We start from the raw sequence: 21,138 nt of genomic DNA, 5'->3' as shown, positions 1-21,138 counted from the left end.
TGGCAGTGAACCCCAATGGTCCAAAGGCTCACCCTTCCCTCTGGAACGAGATTGCTCCACAACACTCAATAGAAACACAATTCCATTCAAGCAATCTGTTGGTTTAGTGGAAGGACCAGTCATTTATCAGGAAAACAATCATGTTTTAATGTTGAATCATTTTCTATGAAGAAAAAGAACTGTGCCTTTGACCTGTATTTCAGGAGGAAACTGAAATTTTCTCCTGTCTCATTATTGTCTGTGTCAATGGCAAAGTGCATAAATGTTTGGAGATAAGGCCTTAAGCAAAAAAGAATGAAAATAAATAAAATACAACTTTTTAATAAAAAGCTATGTTTTACAAAGTGACAGTGTGCTGTGATGGAGTTAAAATATCTAGTGCTATGAAAACCATCCATTGGGTTGCTCCATTTCTTAAGAAAATTTGGTCTTGACATTGCCTTTTGCTTTGTTTCTTTTGAATGGCCTACAGGGCAGTAACTGAATTTCTTCCTTTTAACATACACAGATTGGTTACCAAAACAGAATTTTCCCTTGGTAAACCATAGAGCAGTATCTATTGATAGGAAAAGGCATCAAATCTTCATTTCATTCTCTTCATTTTAATGTCTTTGAGTTGTGATCAACAGAATGCTGAGGGTATCTATTGACCTTGTTGCTTGACAAAATTTTCTTTCTTGTTTGGCAGAAAAATCCAGCTAGAAGTCAATAAAATCCATTACAGATAGTGTCATGGTTGCTTTATGACTACGACGCAGGCCCCAGCTCTTCCAATATTTAGAGATGCCATCTGCAGAAAAGAAATAAATATTAAGTTTAAGCTCCAACTTAAAGATGAAATGCTAACAGTTTGTGGTACTGAATGTACTTCTGAGGAATTAAAATGGACAACTGATAATTCATGAACTTGGTAAACTTGATAAAATATTAGCAAAATGAATAGCCAGAAGTTAAAGAGAAATTCCTGGTACCCAGAATTGCCATGTGGATATTGAATTATGACAAGCTATTTTAAACCCACCAGTCCTCCTTCCCTCCCTCCCTCCCAAACCACCATTCTTATTTGGTCTGTTTGATCCAGAGTAGCATTGTTCTAGTGCACCACTGTGCACATATAATTAAGATGCAAAACAGAAATAATATAACATCAATATAGTGACAAGGCATTTAAAATGAGTGGTCCTTGAAACATATTATGGTTCTATGTTTATTAAAATTATTTTTTATTCTACAGTAATTATATAGGCCTAAAGAGCAAAAGCCTTGCTTAGTAACCTTCTTACAGAGAACACAGTCAGTATCTGGTTTCAGATCATATGGTGATATCTGTCCATGTACTGTACATTCCTATGTGCTAAGTATTTGTATGCTTAAGAAATTTGCATTATATCTGAAGATAGCTATGGCACACATACAAAATTAAGATGGAACTGTGAAATAGAATGTTGGGCTAGGGCTAAGCTGTAGAATACGAAATGGAAAATATAGCTTCATGAACTGTTTTCCTACAAAGTCAAAAACTGGGATTTTAAATAAGAGAGGTAAGGAAAGACACTATTGTAGCTGATGCATGTTAAGTTCAAACTAAAAAACAATAGACAAGTATTTCAACAAAAGATCAGATAATAATAGTAGTGTGAAGTGGCTGGAGAGATCCTAAGCCATCATTCCAAAGCATGTTTTCTTGATCACCTGGGAAACAATATTGACTCTTCTTCAGTAAGGCCTTTCAGGAGTTGTAGAGTAAATTACTGCTATAATTGCAGTGTTGGAGGTCTCAGCTATCCACCAGTCCCTTCACACCTGCTATCAGCTGCATACAAAGTACACAATGATGGATACCTGTGTCCATTCGTTTGTCTGTGGATCATATGACTCCATCGTGTTTAGGTATGTCTGGCCATCATATCCTCCCACTGCATATAATTTATCGCCAAGGATGCAGACACCAACAGCATCACGGGGCATGCTCAATGGGGCCACCATTGTCCAAGTATCAGTTTTGGGGTCATACCTGTGCAATAAAAGACAAGGCATACCTGATGAGAACCAATTTAGGAATCAAGATGACGTTTAACATCATACACATTTCTATTCTAGGGGTATGACAGATTTCTGGGGGACATATTTTCAAATTCAGCTTGTTTAGCAGTAGAAAGTAAACCTTACAACCTAATTATTTTTCTAAAATATTATCAGTGCCTTCAGGGAATTCTTCTCATTCATTCAAATGCTTAATAATATAGCTATATTTTTGTTAAGCCGAGTTGAACTCTGACGATATACTTTAAGTATGCAAATACCTTGCAGTACGAAGTACAAATAAACATTTCAAGCGTTCATGTCACAGATGTGTAAGGCATAAATGTTAAGATATGTATGTGTGCAGTGATTGATTGATTTCTTGTCCAGGACTGAACAATATGATTAGAATATCAGATAACACCTTTACTTCCAGTTTCCCATTAGTTGAAATGCCTTCTTTTAAAGATTTGAGTTGGATTTAATTTTATTCTGTGAAGCCAAGTAAAATATTTCTTCTTCTTTATCTATATTGTATCTGGACAGAATATTGAACAGTGTTATCAGAAACACTGTTACAAAACTGTCAAAATATTTCAATTAGAAATGAATATTAATGTGCTGATATTTTCTTACACCTTACAGCAATTATTTCACTTTGGATGGGGGTAGAGGCTTTAAGCAACGGAAAGCTAAAAAGCTTTTCTCCTTACATTCAGTTCAGCACTTGCAAATTGATTTCTTTTTCTATGCAGGAACTTTATGGTATCTCCTGTTTCACCTTGGGGCACATCAAGTTATTATGAAGATTAAGCATGCAGCCATTTTTTAGCAGAAGAAATAAAGCTGTAAAATGAAGGCAGCTTTTCAGCCTGCATGCTCATTTCTTTCTAAGTCTGTCTGGGGTAGTTTTAAGTATTCTATTAGTCCCCTGCTACTCCTTTATAAAACAAAAACAAAGGAAAACAAAGCACAATTTCTATTCATTATGGCTGGGTTTTGTTTTCTGTGCTATGATGGGCATTCATCCAGACTCTTGTGAGTGAAAAAGACAATTCCACATCAAATACTGTAGTGAAGTTTATTGCCCTAAGGCCTGTAAAAATAAAACACACACTTCCTAGGTCTGATTGTAAAATGTCCATTGTTCACAGACCCACAATTGACTTGAATCCAGGATTTTCCCCCAGGTTTTAAGATAACTGTAAATGCTTTCAAAGGACCTACACAGAGTCATGGAAAAGCTAAGCAGGGTTGGACCTAATTCATACTTGGTAGGCAGGCCATAAGGAACATCAAGGACTTATCAACCAGACCGGAAAGTCAGAAAAACCTCCTAGATGAAGGCAATGGGAAGCCACTTTGTTGCCCCAAGCATGTAACCATGTAGTCACCAAGAATTCAGTTCGAGGGAGACTGGAACATTACAGCATCTTTTTATTGAGAATATAGACAACAAAAAGAGAGAAAAGAAGAGGGGAGGAGAGAGAAGGGCAGAAAGAACACAGGTTTTGTCTTCTAATCCTCTACTCCAAAAAGAAGTTCAAAATATATTTATACATCTCCAAAAAAATATAGCAACGAAACCTAGGAATATTTGTGGTACGAAGAACATTTCAAGTCAGTGGCTTTGTTTGCCTCCAGACCCATCAAAGGTAAACTCATTTATTTATTTGTTTGCTTGCTTGCTTGATGGATGGATGGATGGATTTCTATAGCCGCCCATCTCAGCAAGTGACTCTGGCGGCTTACAACAATAAACTCATGGAGGATGGATACCTTTCAACATAATCCAAAAGTCTGGAGCAGTGGTTAGATGCGGGGGCATCGTGGCCTCCGACGGCATAAAGGAAACCATCACAGGTAGCCACACCAACGCCTCCTCTTCTCTTGCACATTGGAGCACACATGTTCCACTTATTGGTGTGAGGATCATAATATTCCATTGAGCTCAAACAAGAACTTCCATCTCGGCCACCAACTGAGTACAATCTAAAAATAAATTGCATAGTCTTATTAAGCAGGAAAGAAAAGCCTTAGTCTTAGTTGAATCTGATTTGTATTCTGGTAAGGTCAATGTGCTCTCAAACAGACAGCTTTGAAGACACTTTGGACACTGAAGCAGGTCAGAAAGTGACACTTAATCAGCTGATGGACCAGTCCATACAAAGTGTCTAGTCCCAGTTGTAAAAGAAATCATACTGTACAATCCTACAAACGATTTTGGAAAACAGAGCTAAATAATAAACTGCCAAGGAATACACACACACACACACACACAGACAAGTATATTTAAATTGTATAGTATCTGATATATCTCATACATTTGCATGTTATTAGCTTCATAATGTAAATACCAAGGCATGTGTGGCATGTCATATATCATTACAATTGTTTGACCTTTTTTCATTCTCCTTTAATTTGATTTAGATAATGAATTGCTTTCAAGGCATCAAATATTTGATTGCAATTTTCCTATGTGGTATTTGAGTTCTTGTACTTATTTTAGTTACAAGGAGTTTGTGAATGTTTCCAAACTTGCAAACATCTCTTCACAGTGTATAGTATCCTTGAAGTCCTGCTTTTCAGTCAAATCCTAAAGGAAGATACCTTGATAAAATTGATATATATATATATATATATATATATATATATATATATATATATATAAATAAATAAATCCTCAGTTTAGTCTCTGGTGGATTATTCTTGGCTCATATTTGATAACACCAGGGCCTGAAAGGTAAAAAGGTAAAGCAACTTGTCCTGGATTTACACTGATAGAGGAACAGGAGCAGAATTTCTCAATGCCATTACATCAGTTTTTGGAACGAACCTTTTTTTCTTCCTAAGTATTACTATGACATCCTCTCTACACCTCACAGATGGGCATTTAAGCTGGCTAATCTTAATGTTCTACCAGCAACGGTTAATGAAGGAAGGCAAAAGACCTTCCTATGCAAGTTCAGATCAGCCCTGGTGCCGAAGGCTTAATTGAATCAGCATTGATTGTGTCTGGAGCTGTCCATGGTACCACACATGGCATTGGGAGTTAGCCTCATCCCTCATAATTCTGGCTATTCTATGCAAGCAAATCTGTATTATTAGCAGAAAAATATTTAGGAAATCTCAAAAAAGGGGTCACAAAATATTCTACAATCATGATAAATTAAGGAAAGCTTTGGGAATAAATAAAATGTCATGGAAATATTTCCATGCTACATTTTATATTTAATATTTTGATATTTTAATTTACTCATTATTGTTTGCAGTAGGAAATATTAAGGTCAATAAATCAATCTTATGAACACTAAATGCAGAAAAAAAATTCTAAATAATGTCTATGGTACTTCCTATTGTACAAGATATGTGAGTTTAACAAATTTGAATATTTTAATTTACAATGTATTTATTTATATAAGTTAATTCATTATCTATTGTCATTTCTTAAATTCTTAGAATGCTAAAATAATTGATATATTTCAATTACAGAGGAACATCATGTTCACCTCTGTAGAGTTAGACTTAATGCAAGAATAGCCACATCACAAATATTGTATGCCCAAAAGAAAGATAATGATAAATGCATCTGTTTTAGATCATATAACTGCTGAAGCATAGTTTTCCAAACACAGCTAACAAATTGTGTTATACATGATGACCACAAATTGTGCAAATCTACATTCCATTGTACTCACAGAAGGAGAGATAGAAGCTGATTTATGTGGGATTTGACTGGGAAATATGTGAACTATCACCCAGAACCTTAAGATTAAAACAACAACAACAACAATAATGTAATAGAGCTATGCCTAGCTATTAGATGTGATTCTGCCCTTTATGGGCATATTTCTAATTTGTCAGGATGCTGATAATCAGGAAGGGATGGAAATCATTATTGGAAACACTGAATATGTTTGTTTTCACAACAGTGGGCTCCAACAGATGTTCATTTGGAAATAAATATTTAAATATTAATATAATATTAATATATTGATATTTAAATATTAATATAAATACATAAATAAATAACCGCCCAGAGTCCCTCTGGTGGGAGGAGATGGGCGGTGACAAATTTGATAAATAATTAAATAAATGTTAGCGTATCCAAAAAGTTCTGCTTCATAATCAGAGGGAGAGAGGGATATCAGTGCAATGCATAAAATGATCATGAATGCAGAGGATCAAAAGATCAAACACTTTTCCTTCCGTTGTGGAAAAACACTTCAAAGTGACTGGAGGTGGATGCAACACACTCACACATACAGAGACATGTGAGTGTGTAGCAAGTTTTAATTGTAGTCAGAGTATTCTTGAAAGGAGAGGGAGAGAAAAGAGAGAGAGAGACAGAGAGAGAGAGAGAAAGGAAGGAAGGAAGGAAGGAAGGAAGGAAGGAAGGAAGGAAGGAAGGAAGGAAGGCAGGCCTAAATAACAACATTCTGGGAAGAGTTAAAACTGCAAACCATTATACATAGAGCTTCTTACACAATAGAAACAATCCATTTGGTAGTTTAGCATCCATTTAGTAGTTTAGTAGTTTCACATGCTTTTATTGGCATGCAAAATCTACAGTGATCACTGGGTTTCTCACCCAAAAACTGCAAAAAAGCCTCAACAAACCAGGGTTACAAGGTATATGTGTTTGGTTTGTTGCACTACACTGGAAAGATGAAGAAAATATTGTAAAACATTGTGTGACCTCTACACCAGAAGGCTTTGATAGAACATTAGCGGTGACCTTACTAGGTGCCCCTGCACACCTTCACACTATCAGGATTCTCTTCTGATAGATGCTATCATTCCATTCTATAAACAATAGCATTTATTGTGTCCATATATTCCCTCCTTTCACACCATCCTGTTCACATGCTAAGGAAGGACAAAGGTCTGTTTTTCATTCCCTGTCTCTATTCCAGGGTCACAGCTCTAGCCGATGTGTGATTTTACTACAGTCTTGCTTTTATTAAGGTATAAGCCATCTCTAAGCAGGGAATGGCATCCTGACTACAATAAATGAAGTATAAACCAATGAAATTCCACACTTCAGAGGTTCCTTCTGCAAAACTTTGGTCTTCTGGCACAATGGATTGTTTTAATAACTGCACAATGAGCACACCACAAAGGTAAACTACTAAATGGATTGTTTTCTTACCTTGTTTTGATACCACTTATTGGTGGTATTTTGTCTGTCTTATTTCACCAGATGTCATTAATTAGCTCAGGACAGTGTGTTGCACAAAGATTTCAATAATATCCTTACCATATTGATCATTAGGGGAAAAAAGTGTATCCACTATGTTCATTCAGGAAGTATTAATCATGCAACAGTGTTCTTCAGAAACTCTGAACATATAGTTCTGGAAACCACCGAAGCCTTTGAAATAATTTTCATCTGATGTTACTGGTAATGGAACAGATCTATAATGTAGTAGGACACATCCGTAAAATATTTAAGGACTTACACTTGGTTTTCAGAGAATCTGAGTTGAACAAACAATAGTTTTATCTAGCTTAATATTTACCTGGTTTAATATTTATTAAATTTAAATACATTTCTTTACAACTCTTCCAGGACAGGAAGTGATTTGTGATGTTCTGGATATATTCTGTCTTCAATTAATTACTTCTAGAAAAGAATGAACCAACCCTGGAATGGCCAAACTGGCACATTTTGGGAGAAAAATGGAGCATTCCTTCATTCAGGAACACTTTGTTTTACATACAATTAATCATAGTGACACCTTGACAAGATGAAAGGACACAACAGATCTAGACACATTGACTTAAAGTTTAATTATGTCGAACACAATGCTGCTTATTCCCAGGAAACTACTATGACTACAACTTAGCTAACAAAAATTATTATGTTGTTGGAGAAAAGGAATATTAAAAGATTAAATATTAAAAATATTAAATTGAAAATTTTAAAAATATTTCTCATTCTGCAAAACAAGCAACCCCCCAAAAACAGTATTTAAAACAAACATAAAACAGACCTCCAATGATTATATTTTCTATTGTGTAAGAAGCTCCATGTATAATGTTTTGCAGTTCTAACTCTTCCCAGAATGTTATTTAGATCTTCCTTCCTTCCTTCCTTCCTTCCTTCTTCCTTCCTTCCTTCCTTCCTTCCTTCCTTCCTTTTCTTCTTTCAAGAATATTCTGACTAGAATTAAAACTTGCTACACACACGTCTGTCTGTGTGTGAGTATGTGTGTATAGAATAAATACTGATCATCAGCAAAGCTCTTCAGGAGCTACACTCCAGGAATGTGCAATTATGAGAAAAGGTGTTGAAAGATCAGACTCACATACTGAATTATGAATGAAGTCCCAATGATTCAGTTAGAAATAAATGTCAACTGAAGTTTTAGCACATTATGTATTTAAACTTCACACTTGAAGAAAAAGATGAAAGTCTTCAGGAAACTAAATTCAGCCTAAAACAATGAATGGGTGCCATGTGTATTTATAAATATACCCAACAGCTGATTTACTTAAACTACTGTAAGTACAGTTAAAAAGCCTACAGTTATTTCTGCTTATGATTTTTGACCATGTGGTAACCCAATGTAGTTGTATATGATCTCTGACACAAAACATCAAATGGGAGGAATTCACTTAAATACACACACACACAGAGTATATATAAATAATGCCATAAATAAATAAATAAGCCCTCTTAAATAAATAAATAACACACCCTTTCAGGTGCAAAGTCTCCAGAAGAGAAGAGATGCAACCACTTCAGATGCTTTGCACAGCATTAATATTTACTGTTTGGGGAAAAAGAAAGCAGGACTTGATTTTACACCTGCAGGTACTCTAACTGGAACAAACTGATCCAATCCTCCCCAGTCCAGGCAAGTTACCTTGGAAGAGACCCTAAGAAGCAGTTGACCCTCTTAGGCATCAAAAATATAAAAGAATAAATATTCTGCTTATTAGGTCTCACAATTGTATTGCCAGGTGAGTGAGAACCATTATGATTTGCTTGCAGGTGATGCATGCACCCAAATGTATACACATACAGAGGCAGAGGGATCTTCAGAAAAATAATTTAGTGCTATCAAACTCTCTCCTTGAAATTGGGAATTTTGTCTGAGATTTGTCTGGGGCATTAAGACTGCATTTTGTTTGTCACTGCCGAAACCTTCTTGCTTGCTTTTAATTTCATGGCAGACTTAGTAAAAGCTGGAGATTCATGCAATGGAATATATAACATTCCTAAGAGGAAAGAGAAAGAGAAAGAGAAAAAGAGAAAGAGAAAGAGAGAGAGAAAGAGAGAGAATAGAATAGAATACATCTCAGTGAATTAGAGAAGCTATATCTTGTCTGTCTGATAAACAGATGCATGGCTATTCAATCATGGGGAAATAATATATAACATGTGAAAAATAAAGGTAAAGTTTCTTTTGATTTGAACTAGACTCTTAAGATTTTCATGGAGGCCACCAAGCTGGGTGAAAGACCTTACATATCCAAAAATACTAAAAATGAGTTTATTGCTGAGGTTATTCATGTGAGTTTCTGACAATAAATATATGCATGTATGCACACATAAACAAGAACGCTGAAGCAGTATAAAAATTAACAGCTCAATTCTAGCATATATCACAATAAATCCATCTTCAGTGTGCTAAAGGCTCATTTTTATAGCTTACATTTTCTGTACAAATGAGGGTCAAACCTAGGTCACATTAAATATGTAGCATGCAGCTGAACCTTGAAGGAGATACTGTGGTTATAAGAGAAAAGATGTATAGACAAGTGATAGGTAATGCTGAGAAAAATACAAATAGACATGGCATAATTTTGTGGTTGGAAAAATTGGGAAGATTTTGAGTCGAACAAACGTGAATGAAAATATGGAGGTGGGGGGGGGAGCTTCATAGCCAAAGATTTTAATAATTCAGAAGGGAGCAATGAATCAGTGGCCAAAGAATAAATTCCAAAGGACCACCTCATACCATCTTCAGAGTTAGGGTTGGAAGAGAGCTTCAGAATGGAACATATCTTTGTTGACAGACCTTCTTTGTCTTTGTGTTACCAGACAGCTTAGCCTGAAGAAAAATGATAGCTTCAGTACCTTCCTGTAAATCAATTGTCTAGGTGTGTGACCTTTGCTTGAATAAATCAGATTTCACTGTAATTTTGACTTGATAATGCTGTCGGGTTGAGAATGTGGATGAAGAATTGGACAGCTCATAAGGAATTCAGAAGCTCACTGGTTGGTCAGCTAATGGGACAAGCATTGTGAAATTGTGGTCCCAGTCATTGTAAGTTCTCCATCTGGGATGAGTTTTAAATTGCAGCCACTAAATTCTTTCCTTGTCTGTCTGTTTGTCTGTCTATCTATTTCCATCTCTATCGTCTGTAGTAGCGTTTTGCACACTTCAAAAGTGAGGTACCTTAGACTTTGCAATTCATTAAAACAACCTGATGAAAGAATGTGGCTGCTGGTGAACTGGATCATTAAAGCAGCACATCTTTAAGGTGCACATCTTTAATGTGCAGCACATTCCCCCCCCTTTTTTTTTCAGGGTCACATAGATGCCTCAAAAAAAAAAAATGCCACTGCTTCAATGAATAGCACAGAATGGCTTCAGCTGTATTTGTGCAAAGTCCAAATCTTTCAAAAGGTTCATAGCCAGACCAAGACTTTAATTTCAGTTAGGAGCACCATGGATGGAGAGGCTAATTTTTTGGAAAGAAGCACCTGGAGGGAAGCTTTAAATAAAATAAAAAATAAATTGTACAAAACATAATAAAAAACGGAACCAGAACCAGATATACATTGAATGAAATATGTAATCTGACCATAAATCAATATGACATGAGTAAGAAATGCCTTATATATTTCTATGGCTGCCAGAGCATTGATATATCCTTAAGAAAATAATCTAATATGTAAGATTTTCAGCCTGTGGTTGTTGTTTTTTTGTTTTGTTTTGTTTTGTTTTGTTTCAGAAATAAGTGTAATTTACTCTTACCTGCACAGAACCACTTCTACATGATTGTACAACTAGAAACTACACATGTTGGGCTCCTGTTCAGATGTTGCAATCAATGTTCAAACACTGAAGGAAGTTCTCTGTTACTAACTCTTTCACACACACACACACACACACACCAACACACACACTTACGTATACACACATCATCCACAAAGCTATGTCTCCACATTCTGCACCATCTGCCAAGGGCTAATGAGTTTCTGTATATCCATGGCACTTTGCTATGTAGTTATCTTTAGAAGCATCATAAAGAGACTTCCTTTCCAAAGTGACAAAAGGTTGGTTCCACAATCCTAAAATGCCTGTAATAGAATATTAGTCTGCTATGCTGTACCCAGAACTGTCATATAACAGCTCAGTTTGTGATATTAAATTGCATGCAACAGTTGGTGTGCACAGTAGTCTTAGTATTTAAATAGTGTTAAAGCCTTTTTCCAATGAACAACTTGTACCAATGCAAGCCAAATTGATGTTCCCAAGACCCAACTGAAGACTGTGGAATATATGAGGATCTGTCTTGCGATTTCCCAAGACGATGTGCCACATGGAACTATGAGGCTCTACAACCCCCTGAATGCAGATAATATTAATTCTACCCAAGAAAAGAAAGAAAACTTGCTATATTCTACATTGTTCTCCTTCAAAGCCCCATTGTTATCAGTGCAACCAGCAGCAGATGTTACATTACAGTACCATGATTCTCTGTGATCAGTTAGACAGAAACCTCAAATCTAATGTATGTTAAGACAATTGCAACACTAAGTTCAGGTGTGGTGTTGAATTGGCTTAGCCCTTCATGCTAAACCACTGGTTGGGTTCACACAACATGATAAGCAAACACTGAACAACGTACATATTAACTTAATGAATGTCAAGAAACTTTCAAATGCTAATTCAGTGGATGAGTCTAAACAGATTAGTTAGGAAAATACCATAGAAGAATATATGCCAAAATGGGTGTACATTTGACTTCAGAGGAAGCTTGCTTAAGATGCTGTGGCTAAACTTGGTTTTGTTTCGGTTTTATTTTACATTTCACAAAATTATCTGAGAATTCTGCTTGTGGCACTTAACTGGTTTTGCAGTGAAAACTGCAAAATGGCTACTTCAGTGCTTCACAATTTCCATGCCCTCAGTTTATTACAAGTATTGAACGTTTGCATTTTCTATTTGTCTGTATTTTATTATTTTTCATTCTAGGGATAGAAAATATAGACATATTATAGAATATACTGTGCAAGCACTAATAATAGGGCTTTACTATCACATGTTTTGATCAACTCCTTAAATTTTATCCAGATACCCATAACTGACTGAGATTTTAAAACAGTAACAATAACAGAAATGAAAGAGAAGGGTTTTAAAGAGAAAGAAGTCTAAAACTTGTAAAGACAAAATTATTATGAAGATAAAGCAGAAATGCTGCATGACACATCACCTGCCTTTCTAATTGATGTTTAAACTGCTTAAGCTGGGAGTAAACACTGCATTACAACACGTGGAGTGTTATTGCAGAGAGCCCAAATCTTTCTGTCTCTCCAAGTTGCTATTCTTGGTGCCCCCTACTCACTTGCCATTTAAAGCTGCCACCCCCACGGTGCTTCGGGCAATAGACATATTGGCCACAAAGGTCCATTGTTGACTTTGGGGGTCCCACCTCTCGACTGTATTCAAATAACTCCAGCCGTCATGGCCCCCGACGGCATAAATGGGCCCTTCAAGGACAGTAACTCCTAAAAAGAAGAGGCAGAGAAAGAAGGTAAGAACAGACCAGCAAAGGAAGGGAAGGTTTCTAAAGGCTAATGAGAAGCTCAAAATACAGCACATGGCAGCAAGGAGTTCCTTGGCAATGTCGGGGGCCATGAAGTTCTGGCCAGGTCAAGTGCTAGAGACCCTAATGAGAGGACAGCTAATTCCACAGACTGCTTAGGTGTCTGTCAAGAACCCTACATCTTTAGGCTAGGAGTACCAAATCTTCCTCTTGGGTGGATTTTTTATTTATGGATTTATTTATTTGCCTTTTGGGCACTCTGGGGGCATGACAGTGATGTAATATGATAACAGCCAGGCGATGCTGGGATTCATTTCATTTTTATTTACACTTTGTTCCTCCCCCCTTTTTTTTAATGAGTTGTTTTGCAGAGATTTGGCCTGTGCAACATGTGCAATTTGCACCTTTAAAAAAAAAAAAAAGTCCTAAAAAATCAGTTTGAACTGAATTTTGGCTGAGCAATCTGGAGATGCTGCTGGGGGCTGGGGGAACCACATACCTCTGCTGGTACGAGCATTGCCCACCCAGATTCATGAAAAATGTCTTAAGTTTTGGGGATATTCCTGACTGCTCAAAATACCTTGTTTGCTAGTTGTTTTTATTATTGGTTTGTTTTGTTATGTTTTTAGCATTTGGTAGAGACAACTAGAGAAGCCCGTATGAGTGGAGCAGAACTCCTTATGTTGTAAGTTCTGTAAGTTCCTGGGCCAGACTTTTTTGAGATTGCCTAAAATATATTTCCCCCTCCTTCCTGAAAGTTCTCCAATCAGCCTACAGCAGACTTATCCAAGGGCAGGACAGCTCCATGGTACCTTTCCTTGGCTAAAATTGTCCTTCCACAAACCATGGGACTTAAAGATGAAAAATATGCCATGGTCTGCAGGATATAAAGATGCTACAGTGTGAGTCTTCCCGATCTTTCCCTCGGTGTCGATTTGAAATATGTGGGGACAAGGAAGATGGCTGCACAATGGCCCAGAGTTTTAAAGAAGGGAGAAGTCAAACATTAAATCTCCCCTTTCTGAAGTTTTGCCATCAAGCCAGCATTGGGGTTGGGGGAGGTGGGTGGGAAGGGGAGCTTCTGTACAGCCATAACCAGGGCATAAAGCTGGAGGGTTTTCCTCTGTTCTGCATTTCCAACATTTGGGTAAGAACATGGAAAATGTATTCAACTCTCCTGGCTAATAACATTTGGATGGTTTATCCTCCTTTTTCAGGCCACCAAATCAAGCACAATGGAGTCATTGTAAAGCAGGATGGCTTCCCTCATGCAGTGCCTCTGCCACAGTAGACCACCTGTCAGCTAAATGACAGTTTTTCATGCTCCAGTATAGCTCACATGGGGACCATTAGACTTGCAGACAAAATGAATCCCGAAACTATATAGCTTAGTTTCAGACTTCAGATCTCTCAATCATCTTAAGGAATTCCAGGCTTTATTCTGTTAATGGCACGCATCGTTTTAAGTGTCTCTTATATCATTCTTGCTGAGATAACTGAAGATGGATTCTTCTCAGGCAGAACAGAAGGATAAGAGAGATAAGTGTTGCAAACATAACTAAATCTAAAATCTTTTTTTTTCCTCCAATGAATAGTTTACTTCCTTCCTTTTTACTTCCTTCCTTTTAAACTCTGTTTAATTCAAGCAACATCTCTCTCTCTCTCTCTCTCATCTATCCCTCCATCTATTTACCTACTGTAGCAACCTACTTCTTTGGCCATGAGGTCCCAAAACAGCATGGCCCTTTCTCTGGTTGACTTTCTGTCAATGGATCAGCCATTTTCTTAGGTATGAAGAAGTTCTCTAGATAATATAGCCCTGAGGCAGTTTCCAGGATAAGATGGTGTCACAATTAACTGAACTTTCTTCTTGTGTTCAGGAAGAAAATTGTGTTTCCCAATATGATGCTGGCAATGTATGCACACACTTCTATATACCCAATGCTAGTCTCAATAAACAGAAACTGGGAATTTATCTGATGCCTTTTACAGGCCGGATGTGCAGGGAATGTAATATGAGGTACCACAAAGGCCTTCTGTTGAGAGAAAATAATAAGCAGAGAAACATGTTTATTCCTGTAGTTGAGGAGTCTCATTACAGGAGAATTTCTGAAATCATACATCATATCAGTTCTTTTGAATCCATTTTTAAAGGGCAGCATTTGTATTACTAGTATATATAAAGGAATATTTGATTTTAGCATTCAGTTTAACGTAAAAGAAATGAATCTCAGGTAAAGGTGTAAATTTGTTTTGATTGGCCATAGAAATACATTAGAACTAGATGTCTTATTTTGATCTCTCTCTCTTTCACACACACACACGCACACAAACACACACACAAACACACACACATATATATGTAGAAGATTCATCTAATAAAGTTTTCTTATTTAACAGGAAAAGTTCATTAATGGTAGCTGAATGTTTCCAAGATTTGGGGACAGCAGGTTTTTTGTTTTGTTTTTTGTTTTGTTTTGTTTTGTTTTTTGTTTTTAATACATATGGGACCCTTAAGGCACTGAAAATAAATTGAAAAAGTATCAACATTATTTGGAAAGTAATAAAACTGTGGAGGTTGTACGTAAAAATCATAAACCTTTGCCTCTTTCAAATATATTCAACATTTTTTGTTACACATCCTTGAGCCTGATCAATTGGACATTTAGCTTCGCTGCTCTGTTTTTATATAAGATATAAAATCTACAAATCAAAGGATAGTTGGGATGGGAGTCTATAATCTTTGACAAAGCATTCCAGGGGTCCTCACAGAGGAAGGGCTCCCTCCCGAAACACCTGCTTTGGGATGGAGAGATCCAGTCTCAACTGCTGTCTTTCGTGCCACAGGTTTGGCGGTAGCTTTCACTTTATTAGAGATAAAAGAGAGGGAAGGCATTACATATCTTTAACCAATATAACCCAAAACTGCCTCTCAAAACACTGCCATGGCAATCTAAATATTTAGATTATTCAGAGACCAAAGACACACACACACACAAAAAAAACAGACAGTTAAGGTTACTTAATTAGTACCTTCCGAAATAGAAAGGCCTTTAACAGCTTCTGGATGGTTACGAGGGAAACAATTTGCTAGGTTACCTACCACCAAAAAGGCCTTCATGCAAATGTGTCTCTCGGTGTTGTAGGAACAAGTAGCTTTATATGCAAGAAGGCATTACTTCAGACATCCTGGGTTCAGAGGGCTTTAGTGGTTATGACCGTTGCTTTCAACTGGACCCAAGAACAATTTGGAACACAGTGTAACCATTTAAATAATGGAGCCACATCTCAGCTGGGCAACAAGGATGTTGCATTCTGGACTAATTAAAATTTCCAATGATTCTTCAAAAGCAGCCCATTGCAGAAGGCAAGCCAGACACTTTATTTATTTATTTATTTATCTATCTATTTATTTATTTATTTTCTATCCCGCCTTTACTATTTTTATAAATAACCCAAGGCAGTGAACATACTAAATACTCCTTCCTCCTCCTCTTTTTCCCACAAGAACAACCCTGTGAGGTGATTTGGGCTGAGAGAGAGGGAATGGCCCAAGGTCACCCAGCCAGCTTCTGTGCCTAAGGCGGGACTAGAACTCACCGTCTCCTGGTTTCTAGCCCAGCACCTTAACCACTAGACCAAACTGGCTCTCACAGTAATAGATAGAGTCCCCTTTTTGGGAGAGATGGGTGGTGATAGAAATTTGAAAGATAGGTAGGTAGGTGGGTAGGTGGGTAGGTGGGTAGGTAGGTAGGTAGGTAGGTAGATAGATAGATAGATAGATAGATAGATAGATAGATAGATAGATAGATATAATTGGCACATCACCCTCCATTATGAAGGAGGCAACAGTTAAGACTGGGAATTCAAGTTCAACACTGAGTCCAGAAGATCAACCAAGCACTGAGCTTGTGTGTGTAAGGGACATAAAGCAGTCTAGTTTCACTCACCAATAGCACTAGATTCAACTTTATTCTCTTGAAACTTCCCATTTCCCCCCAAAATGATTATATCTACAAATAATGGTAGAAAACCTGAATAGCTTTTCTGGAATTGCATATTAGGACAGATAGTACTTGATCTTATTGATGTTAGTGACACCAAACTCCAACACCCAAATTACCTCCTATAATTGTTGCATAGTGATTTTGAACACCATGAGGATGGAACCTTACAACACAACAAGCGAGCATGCAATCATCCAAAAAGGACTGAAACCACCAGGACAATATGAATTGAGAAGAGAGGGGGGGAGAGATTGAGAATCTGACATGAGAGTAGACTCCCCAATGGACTCAAGCCAGATCCTTGCAGTAAATCAGAGAGTGCGAGAAAGCAAACTAACGCAACACAGAAGCAAACAACTTGCGACTAACTAGTCAACTAAAAAGCAAGGGTTTGATTAAAACCATGCCTCCTGCACCACAGCGAGAGGCTTCAACCCTATTGCAGGAATTTAAACCTTGATTGCAACATAAATAGGGTTTCTGTTTGATACACAGCAGTCCCTGGAATTCTTTCATGATGGCTTCTTTAAGCTTTTCTATGATAAACTTGTAAGAGCTTTTCAGGCTGTGCTTCCAGGATAGCATCATCTAGAGAAGCCTGACAGGCAGATTAGAACAAGGTCAGCTTTGCCAAAATTATATCTCTGTTCTAGAGGCTCTTACCAAGGTTCCAATGATTTCATTTCAAAGCAATTAAAAATCAGATATTCCACATGGCTACAAATTTCAACAGAATCTAATATCTTCGATGCAAAATAATATCCACTGAGTCCATTAGGGAGTTGACGTTTGCTTATATTGCTGAAATGATTAATCAATTTAATCATTTACAAATGATTAAATTTGTAGTAAAAATAATTCCTTTTATTTTGGCCTTAAATTTAACATAACTTAAATCTCAACTATTTATTGAAATAAAGTTTCAACTCAACTCAACCCCCCCCCCAAAAAAATCTGAACAATAAACACTTGCACATATTGGTATATATAGAAACAGCCAAAATTCTGGTGGAAGCAAATTTGGGAATGCTAAACCATGAATGCAATTTTTAGCGGAAGATCAAACAAAACCCACAAGCTTTACTTATTTAATGTCAATTGTATAAGAAAGAGAGAGATCAGTATCTAGGACCACATATTAGATGAACGGCCTATGGGGATCCTTCTATTAAAAACAACATTTTTCATGTGTGGACAGAATCCAAAAATTACATATAATATGTCTCTTTATCTGAATAAAACAGTTCAGTTGAGATCTGCATAAGTGAGCCTGATTGGGGTAAACTGTAGGGGTGATTCAAAAATATGATTTGCATTTTTATTCCTTTTCTTATCTAATTTGTTTCTTCTATTCTATTTTTACATACAGTCTTATTGATGTTTTATGTTTTATATCCTGTACTTTTATATGGCCTAATGGCTAATCAGTAATAAGCTTTATTCTTTCCGGATGCCAAAAAAAAAGGGGGGGAGGATTATGCTACTAAAAGTTGCATGTAACCAGCAGTACTTCCGCTTACTTGTTGGAATTAACATTTTAAAGCCTGCACCACTGAAAGGCATGTGTCCGTCAATGTAAGCAGAGTGATTGGCATTAACAACAAAATTTATTAGTCAGTTAATATTAATAGTTACACAAGTTGCAGAAACTTGAACAAAAAGGTTCCACATTATACAACATAAACAATAACATTTTTTTTTGGTTTGTGTGTGTGATTTAAACAAACAAAAATGAGAGGAAAAAAACCACGTTAGGGATCCTGCCCTACTAATTCCACTGATAAAGCTGAGAACTTTTTTTAGCTAGGTGTAAATCCCTAACTCACAATTAAACATTTTACTTCAACCACTAATAAGCAGATTTTGTAAGTCACCCAGAGTCCTCTAGAGTAGCCGGCCATAACGAATTAATAATAATAATAATAATAATAATAATAATAATAATAATAATAATAATTTCTGTCTACTTCAGTAAAGTATCTCTGATGACACTACAGGTCTGTATATATCAGATCAAAAGTAAGTTCTAATAGGTTAGGTGGGCCGTACTTCCATATAAATAAATTTGGGAGGGAGCTCCACATAACACAATATAAGTGAATTATAACTCACTTAAGATAGTTTGTTCTCAAATCATTTGCACTAGTCTTTTGCTGTTTGATGATGATGATGATGATGATTGTATCCTTGTGTATAATAAACTGCACAATGGTTATAAATCCATATTCTATCCTTCTTTAAGACATTCTAATATCGTAATATATTGAATTATCCTGAATAATGTCCTCAAAAATGCACTCATCTTTTTCTCCTGCCCTAAACCCAGAATAATATTGCAGCTGCCCAGGATTATACCGACTCTATAACAAAACAAGGAAACTGCCCCCCTCACAACACTTACCCAAGTTATTCTACCCCAAATATTGCTGGGCTTCCTCCAGAGCACACTTAGTGCCCTCCTCTCTGCAACGATGGATGGTAGATACTATCAGACACCCTTTAAACAAAGGATTTGTTGTGTTTGTCCCCCTGGTGAAAGTGAACACCTTGGTAAATGTCTTCCTGAAGTCTAGATTCTTAAAAGGAGTTCAACCCTTAGTATACACATTGCCTGGCCATTCAGACCAATGGAATTTAGAATTTTCTAAAGACTAAGATAGGCACCTTGAAATCACCCATTCAATAGCTAAATTGCTTAGTGCTCAAGCAATAAGGCTTTGCTACGTTCAGACCCAATAACCAAAGTAAATGATTTATTTAATAGATCAGATTCTATTGCATTTTAAAATTGTATTGGGTTGTTTTAACTTTTATGATCTGGCCTTAGACTGTAATAATAAATGTATGTTGGTTGGTTTCTTCATTCATTCGACCATACTGTCTAAAGACTGCCTTAATAAAATAGTTTTTAATGATTGTCATGAGAAGTTGGAAAATATTTTCCTGTCTCTAAATATACTACAATGGAAAGCTTCTACTTTTTTCTAAAGTACATGTCCAATATTTAGCATCTGGTAAAGATACCATAGAGAGCCAGTTTGGTATAGTGGTTAAAGGCATCAGGCTAGAAACCAGGAGACTGTGAGTTCCAGTCTTAGGCACAAAGCCATCTGGGTGACCTTGGGCTAGTCATTCTCTCTCAGCCCTAGGAAGGAAACAATGGCAACCCAATTCTGAAAAACCTTCCCAAGAAAACTACAGGGACTTGTCCAGGGTGTCTCTGAGAATTGGACATGATTGAATGGATTAAAAAAAAAAAATAGATACCATAATCCAAAGTCCAATTTGTCCTATCATGTATGTTCTTATGTCTTAGCTAGCGCAAAATAACCAGTGCCATGGAACAACTAAGATATGCATTTCAGTGACTTTTTTTTTTTGCTAAAGTTCACAATCCTTAATTGTTGAGTCAGCATAATGAACAAAGATTACACTAATATTCCTGTTGGAGAATACTGCTAAACTTTAAAGAAATTGCTGATGAAAACAGAAAAAGATTAGACTTTGTACCCCTGCCCTGTAATTTAATCTACTGCAAACATTGACAGACCTCTTGTTAAACTGCTGTAGACAATGAATAAAAGCATACAAAGAAATGAAATAAGGATGCTGCTAATGATAATTACACTTTGATTTAAAATGCAGTGAAAATTCTTCTGCCACAATTCAAAGGTTATCTATTGCTGTTTCACTGAAGCAGACTTATAATGGGAAGAAATTTATGAGAGAGAGAAAGGATTTTGTGCCATGGTTATCCTGGAATACTGAAATCAGGTTGAAAATGCATCTCAAAGATGTTAATTAGTGCCCTATAAATTATCCCAGATCAGACAAAAGACAATCTGGTCTAGCATCTGTGTCCCAGGGTGGCAATCCTAATGATGATAACCTCTTCCCGATAGATGTTTCAAGTATGCTGCATTGGATTCAGAAGAAGCAGGAGCCCAACTTGATTTACGTATGTGAAACATCCTATTTTTCCCCACCTCTGATCACCTTAAGACTTAATGCAACTGTTGATCAAATTACTTTTATTAGAACTTTTTGGATCAATGTTGGGATCTGGTTTAATGGGACATCTCCTCTTTGCTTATACATGGATGATGAGGACCTGTCCTCCTGAAACTAGCTCCTTGCAGGAAACCAAGGTGTCAGAGGTCTGATGCTCCCCCCCAGTGTGCAGAAGTTAAGGGCCAGCTTCTTCCCATTATTCATGGCAAGTAAATAGCCAATCAACGTAGGCCAAGGCATACATGTGTGTGTGTGTGTGTGTGCGTGTGTACACACCACATACATACACATATATCTCTATACCTCTATC

At 36.7% G+C, this 21,138-nt stretch overlaps 1 protein-coding gene across 2 annotated transcripts in view; it reads right to left on the bottom strand.

Annotated features, from left to right (window-relative positions):
• Positions 1 to 305: 305 nt before the first annotated feature.
• The window catches only part of KLHL1 (kelch like family member 1), a 116,329-nt gene continuing 95,496 nt past the window's right edge, over positions 306 to 21,138 (bottom strand). For both annotated transcript variants that reach the window (XM_063304542.1, XM_063304543.1), the window contains 4 exons: positions 12,610 to 12,772; positions 3,802 to 4,014; positions 1,843 to 2,014; positions 306 to 790 (listed from right to left, as the gene is read on the bottom strand). In XM_063304542.1, coding sequence (XP_063160612.1) covers positions 731 to 790; positions 1,843 to 2,014; positions 3,802 to 4,014; positions 12,610 to 12,772 — 608 coding nt within the window. In that variant the 3' untranslated portion in view covers positions 306 to 730. The remainder of the gene's footprint in view (positions 791 to 1,842; positions 2,015 to 3,801; positions 4,015 to 12,609; positions 12,773 to 21,138) is intronic.

This window comes from Candoia aspera, chromosome 5, assembly GCF_035149785.1.
Source record: "Candoia aspera isolate rCanAsp1 chromosome 5, rCanAsp1.hap2, whole genome shotgun sequence".
Lineage (NCBI taxonomy): Eukaryota > Metazoa > Chordata > Lepidosauria > Squamata > Boidae > Candoia > Candoia aspera.
Note: the sequence above shows the minus strand (reverse complement) of the source record. Positions and strands in the feature narration are given on the sequence as shown.